Source organism: Ylistrum balloti, unplaced genomic scaffold (genome assembly GCF_031769215.1).
Source record: "Ylistrum balloti isolate Yb309-2 unplaced genomic scaffold, AGI_CSIRO_Ybal_v1 Utg369820, whole genome shotgun sequence".
In the NCBI taxonomy this organism is placed as follows: Eukaryota; Metazoa; Mollusca; class Bivalvia; order Pectinida; family Pectinidae; genus Ylistrum; species Ylistrum balloti.
The window spans coordinates 712,766-737,840 of NW_026781988.1; the positions used below are offsets into that span (position 1 = coordinate 712,766).

At 36.5% G+C, this 25,075-nt stretch overlaps 1 protein-coding gene across 1 annotated transcript in view; it reads left to right on the forward strand.

Moving 5' to 3' along the window:
• The window catches only part of LOC132545019 (RNA-binding protein Musashi homolog 2-like), a 120,619-nt gene that overhangs the window by 52,609 nt on the left and 42,935 nt on the right, over positions 1 to 25,075 (forward strand). Inside the window, exon 7 of the mRNA XM_060208683.1 lies at positions 2,230 to 2,278. Coding sequence (XP_060064666.1) covers positions 2,230 to 2,278 — 49 coding nt within the window. The remainder of the gene's footprint in view (positions 1 to 2,229; positions 2,279 to 25,075) is intronic.

Sequence of the window (25,075 nt, forward strand, 5' to 3'; positions counted from 1 at the left end):
ACCTGATCCAGAACATGCCGCCGTTAGGGCCATGCATGTTAGGTTCTACAAATTAAAATAGATACTTGTTCTTCTGTGTTTGATTTAAAACATGCTGGGAAGATTTGTAGGAAAGCAAATTGAATTTAGAATTGGAAGAATGGTGAAGAGAATAAACCATAAAGGTTTTGTTAAGAGTATCAAAGAATGCAGTAAAATTTCTACTCTCCAGGAAGGAAGTTAATTGTGTCAAAGACGTTGCAAAAATAAATGAAAGGTTGTTCTTTTTTTTTTTTTGAGAAAAGAATTTTTCATGGTAAATACGGTGTGATTTAAATGGTGGGTTAAATGTAGAAGGTCACAATCACATTCAGAAATTGGTCTAGAAGTTTCCAAAGAATGATAATTTCTCTTAAATTAGAATTAGATACTAATTACTTGTCTTTGGATTGTTCAAATGTTATTGGAGGTGAAATCATTTTATCACATGTTTACAGCCTAATTACAGGTTTTCAGTTTTTGGACAAATTATATCAGCTGTCAGTATACTACTGTTGAGTACTCAAGGTTAAGAGCAATTTGGTCATGAAATGGTTTTGTATGTATAGCGACTGTAGTCCATGGTTCTTAACGGTCAAAGAGACTTGATTGGTATAGTGTACAGGTAAATGTCTTACCTGTATTTGACCTAGTTATTATATAACCTGGACATACCACCTGGTCAGTATTTAGATATCAAGTTTGACTTGTTTTTATAAGATGGATAATCACCTTGGGGGCATCTGTGTTAATAGGGACAGTCAAAAATACCAGTTATATGATAGGGAAGAGAGTTGTATGTGTGTTTAATGATTGGGAAGTGGAGATGGAAGGGGTGGACTAAAAAAAGTGAGACATGTATTAGGAGAAAACACATTGAAAATCCTGTGTTGTGGGATTGTGGTTTAGAAGACTGTAAAGGAGAGGGGTGTGTCATTGTGTTTAGATTTCTTTGTCAAAACAGGAAGTCATTTGGTTTTACATCAATCCCAGCAACATGAAAATTTGAAATTTTATTGAAGAAAATGTACATAGAGTTACCTGTTCGTGTGTAGTAGTAACAAACACAACTGATAGCACGGATTACATAAAAAAATAGACACTTGCTATCAATTAGCTAGTTTTAAAAGTACAGATAAATAACCATTCATAAATTTCCTTCAGCTGATGAATTTAAAACTCATCTATCTTCGGTTATGATTTATCTTGACAAACACAGATCTGTCATTCCGGGGTTGGTGGGTTTGTCTCCAGGCCTCTGTAGTACAGCTGTGTTCTTGGTCATTGTTCTTTATTTGGCAAGTAATAAGGCTAGTGGTTGATGATTCTGTAATAAAATTATAATGTCTTTTACTCAATATTTCAATGGAATGCCACTGATAAAAACAATTTCATTTCCTTCCTGCAATGTTGTATCAAGTTGACAAACTTTAAGAAATCCTTACATCACCTGAGCTTAACATCACTCTAGATTGCCTGTTGTAGGATAACAGGCTGATTAGTTATGGGGTACATTGATACCATGTTAATTGTAAGCTGTATGAAGAAGTAGAAGTTGGGCAATTTTTTGTTTGTACATGGTCAAGTTTCATCATTTGAATATCAGCTGTTTTCAGAATTTGACAAGATTTGGCTAATGATGTGACGTATGGTTTGAAGTTGAAGAGATATGTTGTTACTTGTTTTGTCATGTTTCAATATTCTTCAAAAAATATTCTAATAATATGTGTACTCGGCATGTTTTGATAAATCATTTTAGCTCATGCTGCAATGTAAATATGTATACACATCCTTAAAATGAGGTGAAATTTGCATATTTCAATAAGTTTTGACAGTCTGTGTATTTTTTGTATGGAACAAATGTCAGTATAATTTGCATATTTCAGTACATATTGACAGCTCTGTCAGTGTCTGCTACAGGGGGCTTGGTATATAGAGTGGTGCCTGTTCTTTAACTTGTATTGATTTGGCTCCGAAATGCCTCGCACGTAAATCCGAAGTACAAGATATGTCCCTGTAGACATCACTTCTGTTTATTACTTTTTTTTGTTTGTTTAAAAATTGAAAATGAGTGAAAATAAAAAAGAAGAGTGATGGAAAAAGACCACTTATGTATCTTATCATGTTTTGCCAACATAAAATGTTAGCTGTTGTCGTTGAAAATTTATTGACATCAGTGCTACATAATTTTTATACTTTCTGTATTTGTAGATTGAAGATGCCATGCTAATGTTTGACAAGACAACAAATCGTCACAGAGGTAAGACCGCGACACCGTGGCCGCATGTTGGACGTGTAGACGCCTTCCCCTGCAGATTCATTCCGCTATATACTGTCCTATCTGCTAGAGATGGGAAAATGTAAACCCAAGTCTGATGTAGACTTGTCATGGTAGAACATTGTTAGGTGTTACTAGAAAAGGTCTGCTGTCCTATTATGTATAGGTAAATCTTAAGTAGTGGTATATATTTATATCATAAATATAAATACATGCCAATTTTCTTATGGATTTTTTTTCAGTTTTATTTTTGTAGACAGGGGAGATAACCCTGGATTAACCTGTAATCTAAGTAGTAATGTTTAACCCAGTGTGTAAGGTAACAGACTTACCTTTTGGGTGTAACATTTTTATTTCAGCAAGTTTGTTGTAGCACAAATTTCTTAGGTATATGTATCATGTAATGTAGATATCTGTTTTCCAATCTTGCATGCACAATCTGCACACATTCAGTTACGTAAACAATTCACCAGTGTTTTGAAAGCACAGTTGATTCTTGTGAAAATTTGTGTTGGTCCTATATTCTTTCCACTTGTATCCTACTAATGAACATATAAAAGATACCAGTAATATATACTAGATAGAGCTGTTTGAATGTTTATCGTAATGTTCTGTGTCCATGTCCACTGTGATTAGGACTGTGTATTGTAGGTCGTGATTTATTATGATTTTGGGTACAGGAAATGTTGGGTGTTCTTGCCAGGATGAAACCTTGTTCCCTATTCTGTAGTCTGATTTGGGTACAGTAAATGTTGGGTGTTCCTGGCAGGGGTAAACAGAGTTCCCTAATTGCTACCGTACTCTGATTTGGGTACAGTAGATGTTGGGTGTTTCTGGGTTCCCTAATTGCTATCCGTAATGTGGGTGTTGCCTTTGCATTCCTGGTACAGTCATTTGTAGGTATGGACAGAACTACAATTAAATGTTAGAATGGCTAATTACTTTACACTAAAGGGAATTTGTGCTTTCTGCTCAATTGATGAAGTCTAGGGCTGTCTGCTGGGGAATCTTAAGGTCATGTTTATGTGTAGAATAGTAGAAAATTTCTCTCATTAGTCAGTCAGGCATGAGCTCAAAAAGCGTAAGTTGAACAAAACATAGACTTGTATAATCAATGAACTGTCCGTCTGTCTAATTACCCCTACCTATAACCAGAGATCAGCTTCTGAAGGCGGAATCGCTTCTTTATGTACCACACAAAACTCTGTGGAGGTAATTTATGATGTTGGAATAGTAAGGATCTCTTTAGTCATGCAGCAAAGAAAAACTTGCTGGCTTTTTTTTTCTTTCTTTCATGAAAGGTTAACAACAATAGCAGATGTGTAAAAAGTCAGTGTAGAAGGCAGGTCACACCAGAACCTCTGTATCATAGTGGGCTGCAGTGAGCAGCAGTCCCCAACAGACAGGGAAAAAAATTTGATTTTTGTCTGTTTTTAGAATGTCTTTTCCTTAGCATTTTTTGTCCCATAGCGATGTGGTTTTAACATCAACAGATTGCCTGGCTAGGCTCGGGTCTGATGTCAGGATGTTTACCATGCCAGATAGATTGGTTTCCTGCTAATATTTTGAGTTTGTTGTGAAAGTTTTTAATATCACAGAGTGTTGGTCCTAACATATTTTCTCCTGAAACTAAGTAGTATCTATCTGTTGTCTGGCATTAGTCTGAGCTTGGGTCTGGCTCTGCTGAATCTGCCATCAGCCTGAGCATGGGTCTGGTGGTGCTAAAGCTGCTGTCTGATCAAGCATGGTTCTGATGGTGCTGAAACTGCTGTCTGATCAAGCATGGGTCTGGTGGTGCTGAATCTGCTGTCTGATCAAGCATGGGTCTGACAGTGTTAAATTTGCTGCCAGTGTGACCTCTGGTCTTGCATAATGAAGATTTGATTAGTTTGAGCCTGGGCTTGATGATCTTGAGACTGCAAGGAATAAACTTCCTGTAGGTTCATATCCCCTGAATGCCTAAGAGCAGGTCCTTTACACACAACAGGTGCTATCAGGACTTTAGTAGTCTGCAGCAATAAACTACTAAGTAGTGGTGTGACATACACATCATTTTTTACAGTTTTGCCCTCTGTGTCTATAGTCCTTTTTGTTTTAAAGTGTTGAAAATCTGTCTTACTGTAGCTGTACAATGTTACAACTCCCACTATGTTGTATAATGTTTTAACACTTTGTACACTATACGATACTTTGTGAAATAGTGTGTATAGCTACATTGTACAAAGTAGCACTTTGTACTGCTGTGTGTATAACTATTTTGTACAAAGTAGTACTTTGTACTGCTATGTGTATAACTATTTTGTACAAAGTAGCACTTTGTACTGCTATATGTATAACTACATTGTACAAAGTAGTACTTTGTACTGTTGTGTGTATAACTACTTTGTACAAAGTAGTACTTTGTACTGCTATATGTATAACTACTTTGTACAAAGTAGTACTTTGTACTTTTATGTGTAACTTTTTTGTACAAAGTAGCACTTTGTTAGTGCGTGTAAAATATATGTAGTTCCATGTATAACAGTGTAATTGTATAGAGATTGTACTATAGTTAGTATGACTGTTTAGTAGTTGTGTAGAGGTACTGGTTTAGCAGTAGATGTCCTGGTGTTTTCTGTCTTTGATACTATAGCTAGATATATATGTATTGGTGTAATGTTTCCTGTCACTTTTTCTGTTTAAGTCCTCTCACCATTTCTAGTAGAGTGGTTCCCTTACACAACCATAGTTGCATTTTCTAATGGTACACATTAGTGTCTAGATGACAGTTATTTGTTGATTGTGAGGGTGATTCTGGGTATGGTAGATTTAATACTTTAGTGTTAACTGAGGGCTTTTCTGGGTAGTTTTAGTGTAGTGGTTGTAGTCTAGTGTTTGGTAGAATTTAGTCTTGGTTTCAGAAAGTGTGAAGATTCTACAAAATTATGGAATTCTTCTGAGTGAAAATTGGTGTTTTCATTGTGGTAGCTGCTGTGTGTTCTATCTTCTCAATGTTGGAAATTAAAAGTGTGAATATTGTGAGTTATAAAAATGTCAATGTTTCGAAGGATATAGTGCCATGTGAAGTTTGCTCTTTGATGGGGTGTGTCACAAACATGACCTAGGCAGTTGTGCATCGGAAATACTACAACCATCTTGTGACTGGTGATTTTGTGCTGTGACATTTTGTATCTTCTGGAGACTCGGTGAGGCTATAATGGCTGTCATCGTTGCCATCCCTGTTCTAATTGTTAGTGCCAGCACGGGATCGGGAAACCCCATCACAGTTGTTACTCAAAGGATGGAAAGTCAAAATACTACAGTAAGCAATGACACTACATTGCAAAGGCACGCAAAAGCTGACAGGGTTGGAGGGAACTTTACAACACTACCCAAAGCTCCAATCAACCTGCAGGAATTATATGGATTTCTTCTGAAAATAAATATTAAATCAATTAACAGCGTATCAGAGCAATGCATTTCGGATTGGTGGTTATAGAAGCTACCTTGTGATTAGTAGAAATTGAAAGAGCTACCTTGAGCATATGAAAATTCAATAATTGCTTATTATGGTTGAGAATTGGCAGAAAATTGATGACTTTTCCTCTTTTGAAATGTTATTAATATGAATGTAAAAAATCAACAATATATCAATTTGGACGCAGTAACCCGTAGTAAGAAGGTGATAAAATTGATATTGCCTTAAATGTGTTAATGGTTGCTCTGGTACCATTGTTAAGACCAAGGTTTGTATACCTGAGTAGCTTTAGATTTTAGTCACCTAGTCAACACTGGGATTGCCATGCTTTCTTATTTCAGAGTACTATACTTAATCATAATTCATTGTATGCACATAACAAGTATAAAAGACATGGCCACTGGTGTTTCACATGTTAATAGCCAACTTCTTAATTACCACATATCTTCACTATCAAATGACTGGTACTTTAAGGACTTCATATCTTGTCTTCACTACAGAGGTCAAATTTGGCCTTATCAACTCCTCACTACAAGCAGTAGAGCACCTAGCCCTGATCCAATCGGAGATGAGTCACTGTTAGAGTAGACTGTTTTAATGTCTGATCACTATCATATACTCTAAAAACATTTGAGGATCTCTATCAACTGCATATCTAAGGAAACGTCTTGATGATGAAATACATATGCCCATATATAAAATGCTTTTAAATTTGTTTTGACTTGAAATCTTGTGGTGCCAAGGCATATTTTGGGTTGGTATCTGAAGGCCTAAAACATAAAGATAATTGGAAGGAGAAGGGGTTGATATCTACTGTCAAAAGCTAAAATCTGTGGATAAAGTAGGATTAAATGTGAAGATAGTAAGTCAGGCCAAACTGTGGACTCCAAGCTGGAGAATCTCCATAGCAACTAGATGGATATCTACAACTGCTACAAAAGAGTCTGTCCCATTTATATCGCCATGGGAACATAATGAAGGTTCTGTGTTTTTGATTGGAATAAAAATGCTTATGTTTTCCTGTGCTGATAAGTATAAAAACAAATATCCTGCAGAAAGGTGTTAAAACATGTTACGATTCAGCTGGTTACCTTGGTAACTGGGCATGCATAACATGGTACCACCTGCCTTGTCAGTCACGTTCCTTAAGTAAGAAGGCCAAATATTCAGTGTAAATGAACAAAAAATAAAAATACAGACACTCCTTCGCTCTTGAGTTGCTACCCTATTAATGTGGGAGAGGAAAAAAAAGTGTCTGAAGAAATTTCGGAAATTGTCAATTACACTTCCAAAAATAGAGTATGAATGAATTACGGTTGTGTTGTTCACTTTCATTTTGTAAAAAAAGAAGAAGTACACCCAGTGAGATGTCGCTTTTGTTTTCTACATAATAGTTGAGAGGGAAACTCTGGAACAGCCATTCAAAAAATACACATAGATTTAGGTGTTAGTACAATACTGAGTGACAAAAAGTTGCAATGTTAGGGATGTTTCAAGTGCCTCCATACAGGAAATTTATAGAGGAAGCAGACACATATCAAATTAACACAACAACAATGATAATCACAATATAGTAATGTATTAACACTGAAATATGATAGAATGTACAATTACATTGATATGTTAATACATATTCCTTGTGGTAATGAAGAGAATGTGATTGATTCCTATATTTCTGCTTTCTCAATGTTTATAGAATCATATCGTAGGGAAAATATGTTAAGAATAGAAGTAACAGGTGATTGTTCTAGAAGATGTGTCTTGTGTTATTCAAATTTAATTTGTAGAAATTAGTATTTGTTTCTGTAAAAATTCAAATTCTGGTGTGTTGTAAATGGATGGCATTTATTGACAAATTAGATTAAGATGTGAGTAGTCATGAAGCTGGAATGGATCAAGTTCTGTTGTTGATACAACTTACGTTCCTTTTAAATCTTATTAACTATTTTTACGTGTTTTAGTTTTGATGTTGAGCTGTATTCCCATCAAACTTGCCGGGCCACATCTGATGCTGTTCTCATTGTGTGTTACGGTGATTATACAGTGTATTCTGTGAGGGAATTACGCAGCAGCGATCACAGACCTTCCTGGCTCATTCTACAAGTCAAATTTGAAGCTAAAAATATCTTTTTAAGTCTGAAGTTGTGGCAGGTTTGCATCAAGTATTTTACATAACATGGGATGTAGTTAGCTGGTTTGGGTGCACCATTTCTCAGACACTGGTTTGTTGTCTTATCATGTCTGTCTGTAGGTCGGTATGTCCCAAGGGGTTTCTTATCTTTTGAGGGAAGGAGGGGACCTCAAGTCAGGGAATGCCCTGGAGCCCTGCAATGGAAAGATGAGAGTTTCTTTATCTTTTGCTGCATCTGGAGAAAATGATACTTGAAATGTAATTTATATCAGATTTCAGAATCTTTCATCTGTGTTGGCATGTAAAAAGAGAAACTGGTGGATAACAATCATTTGCTGTCCAAGGGCAACAGCAGTTCACTGACCCTCTTACTGAACAGGTGCCCTCTTATACCGAACAGGTGCTCTCCCTTTACCGAACAGGTGCCCTCTTATACCGAACACATGCGGTCCCCATACCTAACAGTTGCCTTCTCTAAACATTGTCCTTGACAATAAGCATGTATCTATACCAAAATGTTGCCTTCTGTATAAGGCGCGAGGTTTCTCTCCATTACAAACGGCGTCCTTCTCTATAACAAACAGGTAATTTTGATTTCATGATACCTATCCATCTTCATTGGGTAAAGCCAGTTCAAACTGTGAATCTGTACAGATGCTGTAGTAGGCAGATAATGTAATACTGAGACTGTGAGACTAGAAATTGACAGATCTGTACCTTGTGTACTTTGTAATACTTACGTACATTAGACGGACATTATTGATGGTTTCTAGGTAATGGGAACAACAATAGAACAGAATTACATGGTACACAATCTCTACTGTTTAAAATGGAAACTTTATTAATTGAAACAAAGACTCTACACAGTTCTGAGTAAATACAAATACAGGGTTATGTATTAAATGTGATGTATATATAGAAAGCATTATTGATGAAGTACAATATTTGTGTGTTATAAAATTTATGGTATGGATAGTTCATTAAGGTTAACCAAACTACATCCGTTCTGACAGAATTGTCAAGCCCTATTCCAATATTTGATCAGGTAGGGTTAGAAATAGGCATTAACGATTATCAAATAAAAGTCTCCATCAGTGTAAACCCTGTATCATTACCGGAGGACAGTATCCTGGCTTGTTTATACCTTATTGAACCTGGATTACAAATCTTGCTCCAGTCTGATCAGTGTTAACCAAACTTTACTGCCGTCTACAAACAGTATTAAAGCATGGCCAAATGTAGACTTTCTTTTGTACATCCAACATATAATTATTTCTCAGTATTGATACTGAAACAGTATTTTCATTAATGTTGTTGGTGAGTTTGGATTCTAAGCATTTGTTAGGGATACACAATGTTAATCTTTGGCTGTAGAAAACTCATATTGCATTGGCAACTGTTTTCTAAAACCATGTCTAATGATGCTATGGAATTGTAATAATATTGTAATAAGTCAAAGTTTTTTATGTATGAATACAGAATGTTCAGCTAATTAGCTGAAACTGTGTGTTAATGACCTTTCCACCTTGTAGGTCTGTTTTACCAGTAGGAGGTTACACATCATAGTGACAGCTAGTCACAAAGTTTAACTGTTACACAAACACAAGTAAGGTACAGTTATACTGCACATAAAGTCAAACAGCATCATCACCCGACACAAAACTACAGAGTTAAATTGAAATTATGGTTACATGCAACACACTACACACAATCACTCAGTGTTCAAAGTTCAACAGCAAACATACCTTGGTGTAGCACACTGCACACAAATTTATACAGCATATGCAATTAGCAGCACACTTTCTAGACAAGTGTTGGAATAGTTGTCGATTTTGGCACAAACTTCATTTCATTACGCTTGATCAGGCATGAAAAATAGATATATAGATTAAAAAGATTAAAATAAACTTTGATAATGAAATAGAGTGTATCTAATGGCTTCAGAGAGAATTCTACGGACTCTGTAATAACATCGTTTGATAGATAAGATTGCTTTATATAGAAATATTGCTATCATACAAAAATAAGATTCTCAACAGTTAAAAAAACCAAAAAGATTTTCCTTACATTTCTACATAAAAGACCTGATATTTCGTCAAGATCAGACTTGGTATCTCCGGTCCCTGGCGGATATTATCAGGATTCCGGACTAGAGTAGGAACAATAACTGTGTAAAGTCACCTGTAAAGCTTCATATTGCCAGATAGATGTATAATGCGTTTTCATACAGGGTCTAAGATTATAATGATTTGTGCCCCCCTCCTTGGTTCTACACTAGAGTCAGGGTCTCTCCCTATTGCTGTTGTTGGTTCTGAAGCACATTCCATACATCTTCTGGTATGGCATGGATCCAAGCCGATCTAAAGATATCAGCCTGCTAATTCATTAGTCATTTTTCTGAATTGAGTCTTGTAAAATCAGTTAAAAATTGACTGACGTTGGCATTCATGCTTTTGTATTGCAAATTTTATTGATTTAATTAAATATTAAAAATCATGTTTTAAACTCATTGGGTTCTATAAACCTTTCAGTAGACGAGTTCTTATATCAAATTATGAAATAATTTTGATCATATAACTATATTATGCTTAGTTAATAGCTAGAATATGAATAATTTGTCCATTTAATCCTTAAATAGTAGTTATACTTGTACACAAAGGTATTATAGATGTTCATGATTGCTGAGTAGACATGGCTTTGTAGACTCCAGGAAAACATTAAAGTATGTGTGTACCTGACAAACAGGTGACAACATATAAACAGGTGACTATGTAGACTAGTCAGTAAGGGTCACTTCCTGGACAAACAGGTGACTATGTAGACTAGTCAGTAAGGGTCTTTTCCTGGACAAAGAGATGACTATTTAGACTTGTCAGTAAGGGTCACTTCCTGGACAAACAGGTGACTATTTAGACTTGTCAGTAAGGGTCACTTCCTGGACAAACAGGTGACTATTTAGACTTGTCAGTAAGGGTCACTTCCTGGACAAACAGGTGACTATGTAGACTAGTCAGTAAGGGTCACTTCCTGGACAAACAGGTGACTATGTAGACTTCATGATAAAGGTCACCTCTCCACACCCGGGTGATTTTTATAGACTTGTTAGTAAGGGTCACATTCTTGTCACTGCTGGTTAGCTTTGGTTAGGAGTAGATTTGCTTGCAATTTTGGTGTTGATTTGTGTGGTGACAAATAGGTTTGCTTGGTGAGAAGGTTGGTTGTATACTGGATTCTGCATTGACCTGCTCTGGTGTGGAGTGTTTCTGTAGTAAACCTGGTGTAGATTGAGCCGACCTGGCTATGACAGATATTAAATGGCTGATAGGGATGAAATGGCCAGATAATCGTAGTGTTTGATGTAGTTAATTGGTAGGAGTCTGGTGAATCTGTTTCACACATGTAGCTACACCTACATATTTAAATGTTGTATAAAAATGGCACATGGTATCAGTAATGTGTCAATTTATCTTCTTGGTAAATAAAATCTTCCAAATGGTAAAGCAGGGCTAACTGAGCAACATGGAAGTCTTCAGTATAAACATACCCCAACCTGTTTATCATATCCTGGTCAGTCTCATTATCATTCTCATATGGCAGTTTTCTGTTTATCTGTTTTGAAAATAAACAGTATTTGACCTGACAAGACAGGTGTACAAGTAATGTTTGACCTGGTGAGGTATATTTAGTTAACATTCCTTGTCTAGTGCAACTAGATCCAAATTTGTTCACATCCAACCATACAGATGGCTGGAGCTCAATCATAATGTAAAATACGCTGTTGTTTACAGCTGGGCTTAGCTTGTAGTACCTAATGAGAGTCATACCACAGTTTTTTTTTATATAAAATTTCTATAGATAAAACAAGTCTTATATACACCTTACAAGGAGTAACAGTGTTAGAACACCAAAGCATGGCTTGTATTTTGTAATACTGGTTAAAGGGACTGATTAAAAAATACAGGAGAGATGAGGTGTGTTTGAGGGAGGGGACTGATTCATAGAGTTGATCCTATTTCATCAGTTCTGTTCAGCAAAGAGGGAACACCTTATTCTAGGGAGAAAACAGTGGTGTTCAGGGGAGGAGGGAAATGTAACTCTATGATTACTAAATACCTGTAGTTGAGGGCTGAAGAACCAATTCAGAGCACTAGGAAGATTAGAAGCTTACTGATGAACATATAGTTAGGGAAGCTGTGCGAGAAGTAATGAGAGGCAGCGTACTGGGAGTAGATGGGTGTGGTTAATGTCCTCGGTGGATTGTAGTGTTTGGGGAGAATATGGGGTGATAAGTGATGGAACTAGAAATGTAAATGTCAGAAGTCCACTAACCACACACTCCACCTCACTTTACAGGGTAGAGAGATCGGATATAGTCTGAGTGGAGCAGGAAATCTGTACTTGTCATCTCCTTGCACGACAAAAAACATTGTACAACGCCACATCTCTCATACAACAAAAACCTTGTAAATATACATCTCCTTGCATGACAAAAACCTCATACATTTACACAGCCACAAGGTGTTGTTGTTAAGAGGCCTCTCTGATAACTGATGCTCCAATCAGTTTATGTCTTGTCACAAAAACTGTTGTCTTGGTGCTGTATTAGGATGGTAATGATGGGAACATGAACCCTCAAGTTGATTGTGACTTCATTGCCAGTCCTTACTGCTAGTGTTTTTATGAGGCCTACATTGATGTATACACTTTCTGGTATATACTACGACTGGGCTGATGTGTTAGTCCTTTACATTGGGTGAGGGACCCTGCATTAGTTAGACATATATCATATTTAACGAGTACAATATACCTGATTAACACCTGTATCTAGAATACCAGACTTTTGTTACTGACAACAACCAAGGCACCTGGTTAATATTCATCTGGATTACAAATTTTGTGTTTTACAGACGGTGACAGATCCTATTCTTTAAAAAAAAAAAAAAATGGGAAAATATTATAATGTTTTCTTTAAAATTGAAAATATTTTCTGAAACTTTTCTTTAGATGTTGGAAAAAACTCTTTAATTTTGGGAAAGTAGCACAGTTTTTGGTAAGGTGAAACAGTTTCGCTGTCAAACACAGCAAAGGAAAACAAAAGTAATGCTACATATAATCACAAACTATGTATATATTAACAGTAAGGGGTTTTACTCATCAACTGTGAATGACACTGTAAGTGATTGCATCTACAATACACTGTCAAGGTCAATTGCTTTATTACATGCAACTGTTCAATCAAGTGTGACACATATTTGTGTATCTTTGCATACAGGTGATATGAGAGGTGAGATACATTGTAATTAGGCATGGTTGACTGCAGGTTTTTCCTACCGTAGGGACACGAGGCAGCATGCTAGTATAAAATATTGATGGCACCTGCTCCAAACTAGGGAGGTTTGTGTACTTAACTTTGTTCTGTTCACAACATTTGGTTGTCCATGTGTTGCAATCTAGGTATCAGCAATTCTGTGTAATCATTGGCTGATACTGATTAATCTAACATAAAGGGCAATATTGTGTGTACAGAGATTGACAAGAGGTGGGATAGTAGTGATTCGTGCCTAGTGTAGGCCAGGGCCTCCTGAATTAATAGCATCAACTTATTGGTGTATTAGGAGATAAAATGTGGCCGATAGTCCTTATTGGTAGGATTCACTTTGCATGCTTGTTGGTCTTTTGGGAATTGGTTGGTGGTGAAACCCAAGACCACACATCTTCAAGCTGAAGCAGAAACAGTTAGTCTTAACTCTGGTTCTTCATCAAGTCTTTAGCTTTCATTGCAAATAAATAATGCATTTTGTTTCAACTCTTCTACTGGAAACAAAATTGGCCTTCTTGATTTTCTGTCATAATCTTGTTAGTTTTTGGTGAATGAACATGAAAAATGACCCAATCACGACAGACAATGGGTTATTCTGGGATCATAATGATATACACCACCGGAAATTAGAATGGGCCTTGTTGGTCAGTGTTGGCTTTAGTGTAAGGAAGTGTTGGAGGTGAGCAGTGGTGACATGACAATGCTACATTTATAGTGTTATGGCATCTAATCGGCTACGGACCATAAACCTAGACATTCCCATCATAAGTCACTGTGATGGATCTTCTAAGGCTGAGATCAGGATAAAATATCTAATTCCTGTAGTCATGGCATACGCAATCATCTCTTCCAATACTATTACTTATCAGGCTCACAGTTGATGGGAAGTCATCTAGACAGAATGGACCCTTTAGTAACGGGGGTTATTGTGATGACTATTAAAAGTATCAGTCTCCACAAAACCTGTCTGATGTATCTGTTCTGGTCTCCACAAAACCTGTCTGATGTATCTGTTCTGGTCTCCACAAAACCTGTCTGATGTATCTGTACTGGTCTCCACAGAACCTGTCTGATGTATCTGTACTGGTCTCCACAGAACCTGTCTGATGTATCAGTTCCGGTCTCCACAAAACCTGTCTGATTTATTGGGTCCGGTCTCCACAAAACCTGTCTGATGTATCTGTTCCTGTCTCCACAAAACCTGTCTGATATATGTATGTTCCAAAATTCCAGTCTCCACAAAACCTGTCTGATGTATCGGGTTCGGTCTCCACAAAACCTGTCTGATGTATCAGTTTCAAAGTTCCAGTCTCCACAAAACCTGCCTGATGTTTTGATGTACCTGTTCCAGTCTCTACAAAACCTGCCTGATATATTGGCCCAGTCTTGTAAAATGTTATTTTGCTCTGGGAAAACAGTTTTGGGGAAACAGAGATGAGATAAACATTTTAGCTTCTTTAAGTTTTTCATTCATCCTGCAAAAAAGTTGAGTATATACTGCATACTGAAGATATTTTATCACAGTTTTGTGAAATGAATACCTAAATTCACTTTTCTTTCATTGTACAACCTGTAGGGCAGCATTGGTGGGAAAACTTCACGAAACAGCTGGCTATTGTCTACTTCATAAGTCTGATTATTATGTGTTATGTAATTTTGTGGAGTAGCTATGTGGGCTGTTGTTTCCTATCTGATTTTAATCTTGGAACCTCTGGCCTCTAATTTTGAGAATCACGTGGGTATTTTAATAGCAATCATTGTGTGCCTTTCCACCCTAAATATTGTGAAGTTTTTGTTGTTTGTGAAATTAGATTTTCCGTTAAGATTTCATTGTTAATGTTAAATGTATTTTTTATTTAAGAAGAAAAGAATTTTCTAATGTAATTGATGTTTTGCCTACAATGGAACGTGTATGTACTTGAAGTACTTGGGAAATCAATTTAAAATAAAAATTGAATTTCGTGTTTAGAGTAATTTATTGTAGAAAACGCTTTTGTCTGCACTTCATCTGTTAAAGGTAGAATCCAACTGTTTAATACCGGTAAGATGGAAGGTTCTAATAAAGAAAATGGAGGTTGAAATATTGAAGATCAAAAGATTTCATTGTCGCCCTGGGAATCAAAATACACCTTCTAGTAAATGATGGTTTAAAACAAGATCAAATTTGGCTGCAAAGTATGTGTTTGGGTTTTTCACAGATTAAATACAGAGGTTTGCTAGTATACAAATGGTGATAAGAGTGTCGTTATATTTGATGGAGGCTGGTACAAGGTTAAAATATTGATTTGTTGTAGCGTCTGGGATCATCCTGTGTAAATTCATACCTTAATGATGTAGTAGTGCAATGATGCTTCATTGACTTTAAATCCAACGCAGTCTACCATATAGAAAACCATAATGTTTTTTAGGTATTGTTTACTTGATAAACTTAATCATGTTAAACTGATGTTGTGGTGTTGCTAAAGTGATGTTAAACTGATGTTGTGGTGTTGCTAAACTGATGTTGTGGTGTCGCTATAGTGATGTTAAACTGATGTTGTAGTGTTGCTATAGTGATGCTAAACTGATGTTGTGGTCATGCTATAGTGATGTTTAACTGATGTTGTGGTGTTGCTATAGTGATGCTAAATTGGTGAACAAGTGTTGCTTTATTGATGTTAAACTGATGTTGAAGTGTTGCTATAGTGATGCTAAACTGATGTTAAAGTGTTGCTATAGTGATAGTAGTGCTATAGCTAAACTGATGCATATTGCTAGAGTGATGTTAACTTGATGTCATAGTGTTGCTATAGTGATGCTATACTGATGTTGAAATGTTGCTATAGTAATGCTAGGCTGATGTTGAAGTGTTGCTATAGTGATGCTAGACTGACGTTGAAGTGTTGCTATAGTGATGCTATACTAATGTTGAAGTGTTGCTATAGTGATGCTATACTGATGTTGAAGTGTTGCTATAGTGATGCTATACTGATGTTAAAGTGTTGCTATAGTGATGCTAGACTGATGTACTGATGTTGAAGTGTTGCTATAGTGATGCTATACTGATGTTGAAGTGTTGCTATAGTGATGCTAAGCTGATATTGAAGTGTTGCTATAGTGATGCTAGATTGATGTAGAAATGTTGCTATAGTGATGCTAAACTGATGTTAAAGTGATGTTAAAGTGAAACTCTAATGTTGCTTTATTGATGTTATAATGATGCTATAGTGATTCAGAGAATTGCTGACATTTATCAGATGGCTGTGATATATGGAGGGACTAGTCTATAGGGACCTTTCCACGTTTACTGCAACAGTAATTCCTATTATCGGAAATTTTAAAGTGTTGTACAAATTGGCCATAATATCAATGGAAATGTTTTGATTCACCGATTAGACAATCCATAGGTCTGGGTTGCCTGCTTGATATTGGTTTAGAAATGTTTTGCTGTGGTATGTAAATGGATTATTCTTCATTTCTCTGAGGAACTGGTTTTTGGTTGAGGTATTGATCTGTTTGTGCTTTCTTACGGCTGTCCTCCACTCAACCCACTAAAACACAATATCAACATTTCTACCCCTGTTGGTTGCCTGTGTTACTTTTGTTTCTAATTTTCTTGGAATACCATCTGTAGCAAAAACAGGTTCTGTATGGCCTTCTATTGAATTATTTCTTTAGGTTGAGATTTCATTACCGACCCTGTGGGAGACAAGCTGATGTAGCAAGCATGCCATTGAACATGTAGCATTGTGGATTTACAATTTATTGGGAATTTGTATATATTTATTTGGTTATGAATATTCCTTTGGTTTTCTTTGATGAATATATGTTTCCTTTTCCATCTCTTAGATATGGAAATATTATTGTTTTATGGAAATAGGAATTTCAGTCTATTATTTTCCCATTGGTTAATTTTATATTTCACATTTTATGGCGAAGAAAATGCTGACCTGGGTTAAGTTGAAAATAGCTCATCAACAACCTGTATGTGGGAGAACTCCAAAATGATGCAAAACCACCTATCATTGAATGCTGGGATGTGAACAAGACACATACTCCCTGTATAGGATTGCAAATAATATATATAAATAATAAAATAATAAAACAATAAGATTTCTGACTGCTTGATGTAGATCTTTGGTCTAGTGTGGTAGAATATAAGGTGCTGTAGGTTAGAGGACATTGGACCCACTGATATAAAGGTATGGCTATTTGTATAATTCAGGGTAGGTACTGGAGGCAGTTTGGCTGTTTTCTAGAACCAGGCTAAACACAACAACAGATAAAACTGAGACTAATTCTTAAGGTTAGACACTACAGGAGATATGGCTGTTTGACAGTAAGTCTCCAGGACCAGGTTAGACACTATAGGAGATATAGCTGTTTGACTGTAATTCTCCAGGACCAGGTTAGACACTATAGGAGATATAGCTGTTTGACTGTAATTCTCCAGGACCAGGTTAGACACTATAGGAGATATAGCTATTTGACAGTAAGTCTCCAGGACCAGGTTAGACACTATAGGAGATATAGCTGTTTGACTGTAATTCTCCAGGACCAGGTTAGACACTATAGGAGATATAGCTATTTGACAGTAATTCTCCAGGACCGGGTTAGACACTACAGGAGATATAGCTGTTTGACAGTAATTCTCCAGGACCAGGTTAGACACTATAGGAGATATAGCTGTTTGACTGTAATTCTCCAGGACCAGGTTAGACACTATAGGAGATATAGCTGTTTGACAGTAATTCTCCAGGACCAGGTTAGACACTATAGGAGATATAGCTGTTTGACTGTAATTCTCCAGGACCGGGTTAGACACTACAGGAGATATAGCTGTTTGACAGTAATTCTCCAGGACCGGGTTAGACACTACAGGAGATATAGCTATTTGACAGTAATTCTCCAGGACCGGGTTAGACACTACAGGAGATATAGCTATTTGACTGTAATTCTCCAGGACCGGGTTAGACACTACAGGAGATATAGCTGTTTGACAGTAATTCTCCAGGACCGGGTTAGACACTACAGGAGATATAGCTATTTGACAGTAATTCTCCAGGACCGGGTTAGACACTACAGGAGATATGGTTTGGCTTGGTAATTCTCAGAGACCTGATGAGACATTCACTGGATTCCCTGTCAATACATTGTGTACTCCCAATCACAGCTGCTAGCGGCCATTTCCACACTTCTAACAATTAAAGCAGCAACTACAGCATTAATTATCTCTGTCGATGGCCCGGAATAAATTGTTTTGACATGAATATGAAATGGGATTTGAGCAATGTGATGGGTCTGGTTGGCAATGACAGTAGGAGCGTTATAGATCTGTAAACCCATTTCCATTTTGATTACGCTTGATGCAAGAGGTTACAGCCTTATATACCACTAATCTGTGTCGCCTGCCCATCTCTGACACTTAATTTTACCTACAGATCATGATAGATTGCGGAACTTGATGGAAAATGTGATTCAGGAGTTGGGTTGAGAGAAGTGCCTTGATCATGCTTGCTACATGGGGATGATCTAGGCTTGCTATCATATTGATCCACATTAAAACAATTTGGGAGTGAAAGGCTTCTGTGCTTGTTATCCCTAGGACTAAGCTACATTCATCATGTGTCAAGATGACTGCGGTCCAGGCCCTCTCATCTATCATACACTACCTAACTAACTCCTATCTCCACCAATTTTGGTCAAATTTCTGGGATGTCTGCCGTCATTTGGGAGTCCTGTTGGCCTTTTTAGGGCAAATGTATAGGTAGAGATATATTACCTACATATTTTGTGATTTTGTGTTTGCCTGATACTTGGAGCTCCGTCTCTGTTGCTGTCTGGAGGAACAATTCTCTGGTGTATTTTTACATAGCAATCATAGTTTACAAAAATTCTTTTTTGTCTTCTGCATTTCCAAAAATGAAATGTCATATATTTTATGCTGCTTGTGACAAATGGCCAGCCCTAATATGCTGTTATGAAGTATCTCTGAAATGGCCTTGTAGAGCGCAGTTTCCTGGCTTAGATTGATGACTATACATAGCTGATTGACAATACTGGTACACGGTTGGTAACAAAGATACCAGTATAGATCTCTTCATCACACTTAGAGGGAAATGGTCCATCCAATTTACAGTGAAATCCTAGATACTAGAGAGACCTGGATCAGAAGTCATATTGGACATTTCTACCTGACTTCGATCTACCCACAAACTTACATGTGGAGCTCGTGCCAAAGACTTGTAAACATTACAATATGTCTTAAGATGAAGCCAATCATTGCAATTAATATAATTACATGTAATTTGTCACAAGACTGACTACGTTCACTTCATACAAGAGAGTGATTTATAACAGGGGACCTTTTTGAACTGTCATGTAAACAGGCTTTATCAGCAACTGTCTATGTAGCTTATTGATTGTCCAATCTGGGGTTGTAAATATTCAATTATACTGCTATCTCACTACTATGAATAGCCTGTAATGGAAGTTCATGAAGGTCATTTGGATATAAAGATGATAGTCAGGATACAAAGTGATGGAGGTCAAGGTCAGTAGGTGTTAGACAGTAAGGTCTAAAAATAGAAAGTCAACTGAAAATCCAAACAAATGCTTCCTATGTTACAATGTTCATGAAATATCCTAGGTAAATCAGATATTCTCTTGATGGAGAACCAGGGGGCTGTGAGTGGCATGTGGGAATTGAGATGGTAAACATTGTAAGACAGCAAAGGAGGTTAGGGTTGGTTAGAGACCATGTATACCAGTTAGAGTTGGTTAGAGACCCTATATACAGGTTAGAGTTGGTTAGAGACCCTATATACAGGTTAGAGTTGGTTTGAGACCATGTATACAGGTTAGGGTTGGTTAGAGACTGTGTTAATAGGTTACAATTGGTTAGAGACCATGTATAACAGTTAGGGACATGCAAGATAGATTCAAAAATGGAAGAAAAAGCAAGGAAGTTAGAGGTTTAGCAATGATGGCGAAAGAGGAAGGTTAAAATAAAAGGGAAAGCATAGAGGTTGGTATTGAGATGTCAATCAGGGGTACTATAGGGTTGAGAGCAAAATTAGAAGGTTCAGAGACTGAGAGATGTAGGGCTGTAGTTATGATTAGGATACAGAAATAGAAGGAAGCAAGATTAGTGAGGGTAGAAAGATTGGAGACATGAGAGCAAGGTAGGGAAAATGAAAAGGGTTATGTAAGAGAGTATATAAACAGATCCTGCTGCAGCGACTGGAGGTATTGATCCAAGCCAATGAATGGCCAGGCTTCCTATCCATTTACAGAGTTGATGTTGTTGAAGGAGAGGGAGAAAATAAAAAACCACGATCCATTTTAGTAACTTTGCTTTTGGGGAGATAAGACAAGAACATTCAGCTTGAAAGCTCTAGATAAATGTGGACAGGAACACGAATAGATAATTAAAAACCAGCGGCACAGGATTATCTCTAGTCTGTGCGTCAGATCAGCATCCTGCACCCAAATAACACTAATTAAATATAGAAAGCCAGAGCATGTTAAAATTTTGCTATTTATCTTCAAAATATTTTTGTCCTGTTTGAAGCTGTTAAAACAAAGTCTTATCTTCACAGCTAACAGAAATATATACTAGCAACTGAATGATCTTGTATCTAAACTCTCAGTGTAAACATTTACTAAATGATCAATCAGTACAGAATCTGGTAATTCAGAGAAACCAGTTAATGTGCAAGCTTCTGAAAATTACTTCATTGTAAGTGTTAGTTACATGGCTGTGTAGGAAATGAGAGTTTTTTGAAAAGCATTGTAAGTGTTAGTTACATGGCTGTGTAGGAAATGAGAGTTTTTTGAAAAGCATTGTAAGTGTTAGTTACATGGCTGTGTAGGAAATGAAAGTTTTTTGAAAAGCATTGTAAGTGTTAGTTACATGGCTGTGTAGGAAATGAGAGTTTTTTGAAAAGCATTGTAAGTGTTAGTTACATGGCTGTGTAGGAAATGAGAGTTTTTTGAAAAGCATTGTAAGTGTTAGTTACATGGCTGTGTAGGAAATGAGAGTTTTTTGAAAAGCATTGTAAGTGTTAGTTACATGGCTGTGTAGGAAATGAAAGTTTTTTGAAAAACACTATGTTCAGCCATCACATATAAAAAATTTGTAGTACCACACATGTCGAGAATAAAACTAACAAATATATCATCTTAGTTGAGAGAAATAGAAAGTTAAACTATATTAGTTTGGCGAAAGGAACACAATTGTTAGAAAATAAGCGTACAACATTTGTAGCTGTAGATAAATATGTAATGTCTGGCAAGGGAGATAACTGGTTATTTTTGTGGATAGACAAAAATAAAAATGTATATTGGTGATCTTTAAGTTGTGAACTTGGATAATATAAAGTTCTATATAGGCTGACAAGTAATCCAACTCCTTTTGTCTGTATCTTTCTAGAATGGACAGATAGAAACCTTATTTTAGGTCACCTCCACATCTAAACCCAGAGATGGTGAAGCCACATAATTCCTCTGTGTTTGAAGTTCTTGATAACTTGAAAAAAGCTGTTAAAGAAACCATACATTCTGATATATTTTAGAACAGAATTCGACATCTCGTTTGGAAAATCAGGTTTTAAAGTTTGATGGAGACTGAAGGGAGAGGAGGGGAAAGTACAAGAGTAAATAGTCAGCTTAACAGTGTAAGCTTGATTGGGTTCCTGAGAAAGTAAACTGCACGATTGCAATGTCAGCATATATGATCAGCAATGTACCATATCTAGCACATAGCACCAGCTCTATTTCTGTCTGGTGTCCTTTTATATTGCACCATTCGTCAGTGTTACATTTAGTCACAATGTCATCCCAGTTCTAAGTACTGTTGATAGGTTTTTTTGTTGGGATGGTGATAATGAATGGTTTTAATTGTTGTAGAATCATTACAAATCTATAGAACACTTTACATCAACATACTGTTGTTCCCTGTACTCTCTAAATTAGGTTTTTGTTGATAATTCAAGGTAAAGTACTAATCCTTTGTCTGTTACAAGCCTTTCTGTAAACCAACATTGACATTGCAGGAGAGGCGTGGAGATAGGGGGTGATCACAAAACCAATATTTGCTAGGCAACTATTAATGCATGGGAAAGCCTTTGCTGACATTTAATTAAGAAATGTTGGAAATGATATTGAAGAAAGGCAAGCAAATATAGGTACTTAATTAATTTTTCTGGTGTTCTGCATAATGTACTTCTAATTTGATTTAATTGGAGATGTTTGAACGTGCAAATTCACCTTGCTGACTCTATCCTAAATGCTACACAGTATGCAGGAGTCTGCCAGTATAAATGGAAGAAAGGGGGACATTCAATAATGTCTGTTCGTTCTTGGAAATTTATTGATTTTGTGTTTATAAAAAAGGACCTGGTATAATGAGACTGCACTTGTTCAGAAGAGAACCAACAACATATTGGATAAAAATTACACCCATATGTACCTTTATGAAAATATGAATGGAAAATTTAATTATTTGTTCTTTTAAAAAATGAAACACATTTGTTGACTGGGAATACTTTGAAATGAATATTAATGTTAAATGCTGCAGAACCTCGTTAATTTCTCCCTCCTCAAATTACTGCAAGTCACAATCACACAACCTTCATCTTCCCTCCCTATCCAATGTAACAATTCATGAACATACATACTTCTATTTCTCTGCTTCACAAAAAATTCCTGAGTGTACAACCTTTACCCTAAAAACTGTTGTGGATTTGTGTGTGGTACTGAATAGTCCATGTAGAAACACCTAATTGGTCCTTTAATTTAGTCGGGCTACTCCTCCTCTTCCTCCTCCTCCTCCTCCTCCTCTTCCTCCTCCTCCTCCTCCTCCTCCAGCTTTGCCATTGGATTCTGATTCCGTTATCAGTTGTAGCTCACCTACAGACTTCTACACATCTAACTGACTCATAGATATAAGGATTATTGCTTCTAAGTACTTTACATATAACTACAAGAAAGCAAATATTTATTTTTAATTCTAAACAATTTTAGCAGAGTAAAAAATATACTGAAGACATTTTAACAAAATTATATTTTTGTATACTTAACTCTGCAGGGTTTTACTGTTTAAGTAACATGACAGCTGTTGATGTGTCCAGCAGTGTTTGTTTATTGAAGCTGTTTCTAAAACAGTTGATAACTTATAGCAGAGTCTTTGTTTATGGTATGTAACCTAAGAGCTCTAAATTCTGGGAAGACGTGTCAGTTTTTAAGTGAATAAAATGTCCTAGGAATGTGGAAGTTATCAGATGGACAGACAAGGAGTCATGGCATGATAAATGCAACAGATCTTGGTTGTCATAGAAACCACCATCATTGGCAAGTGGAGATTAGAACTGGTCCTATCATCAAACATATAAATAGCTGTGAAGAAGTTTATTGAGAAGACTGTTAACTAGTTACAGTTTCTAACACTAGAGCACTGTGGATACAGACTTCTGATTGAATACATACACAAATAAGAAATGTTAGGTAAAGGTCAAGGTCATTGTATAAACATAAATAGTGGAACAGGTTAGGTAAAGAGAAATGGGATTAAAATCTGTAGAATTTTCAAATGGGTTGAATTACAGTTTTGTTTACTGTTCAATCATACAGAATCATTAGGCATAAGTAGCAGAGCACTCTTTGGATATCAAGTGTTTGCTATAGTGTTGTTCTATACAGATTTTTAATGGAAAGGGTATATTTGCTGAAAAAATTCACTGTTGATTTTTATGAGGTGCTGTATGTTTAGGTGCAGTTTGAGAGGCACAGGACTTGTAGTACAAGGATACACCTTTGCCTACATGTCTGACCATTTACCCCTGATAAGTCTAGATAAAAGCAAAGCTGATCACTCTCCTGTTCAGGGTTGCTATGAAACAGCAAGTCTTGCTCTAAAGATTCAAGTGATAAGTGTTTTTCTAACCTGTTTTTATCGACAGTTCTTAAAAGGTGTTGTGTTGTTACTTCACAATGCCAGGTTACACGTCCATACAAATTTTAAAAGACATTTATGGTGAATTTTTGTGAAGGAGAGACCACTTTGTAACCCATTTGGGTTGACTGTTAAATGTTTTCTGGACAGAGATTGTAGAGCTACTGTACTAGAAAACCCCCCCTAAAAAATCCACAGCTGTTTTCTGACATATTTGTATTGACTTGTTGCTGGAGTTCATTGCCTGAGAGCTCTGTCGGTACTAATCCCTCCAAGCTGAATGACTCCTGCTACCTCTTCAAGCAGGCAAGTCTGATTAACAGGGAATTATCACATAGCTTCTCCCCATATTACATTCACAGAATTACCAAAGTGCTGGTATTGATGAGGCAATAGATTTGTACATTATAGAATATAAGTGTGATGCTTTTTGTTGAAAATGTATTCAGTAGCATTATAAGACCATTGTTCTCTACAGGAAATGTCATTAATGCTGTTAAATGATGTTAAAAGTTTCCCCGTCTTTGAAATCATTTGTTATCCTGACCTAAATACTACTGTTTATACAAATTCAAATCTAGAGTTGAGTAATGTGAAAAGTGTGAATAAGAATATGTCCCCGGGGACAGCGGGGATAATCAGCTGGCTCGCCCACCAAACCTGATCAAGATATACAAACATATAAAGATTTATGGTACATCCTGTGTATGTAGGTCAAATACTGTTGTGTTGAATCTCACCAGAAAATTGTTTATTCATTTTGTAAACACAAATGTGAAGCTGATCATATGATTTATACTTGGCTCCTACAGCCTGCATCTCCATACCAAGGGGAAGCCTGCTGTCACCTGGGAAACCATTCTCTAGCTCAATGTTAACCCCTATATAGGTAATAGTATGTATGTGAACCTAGTCCTATAAATTGTGTGGTTACAGTT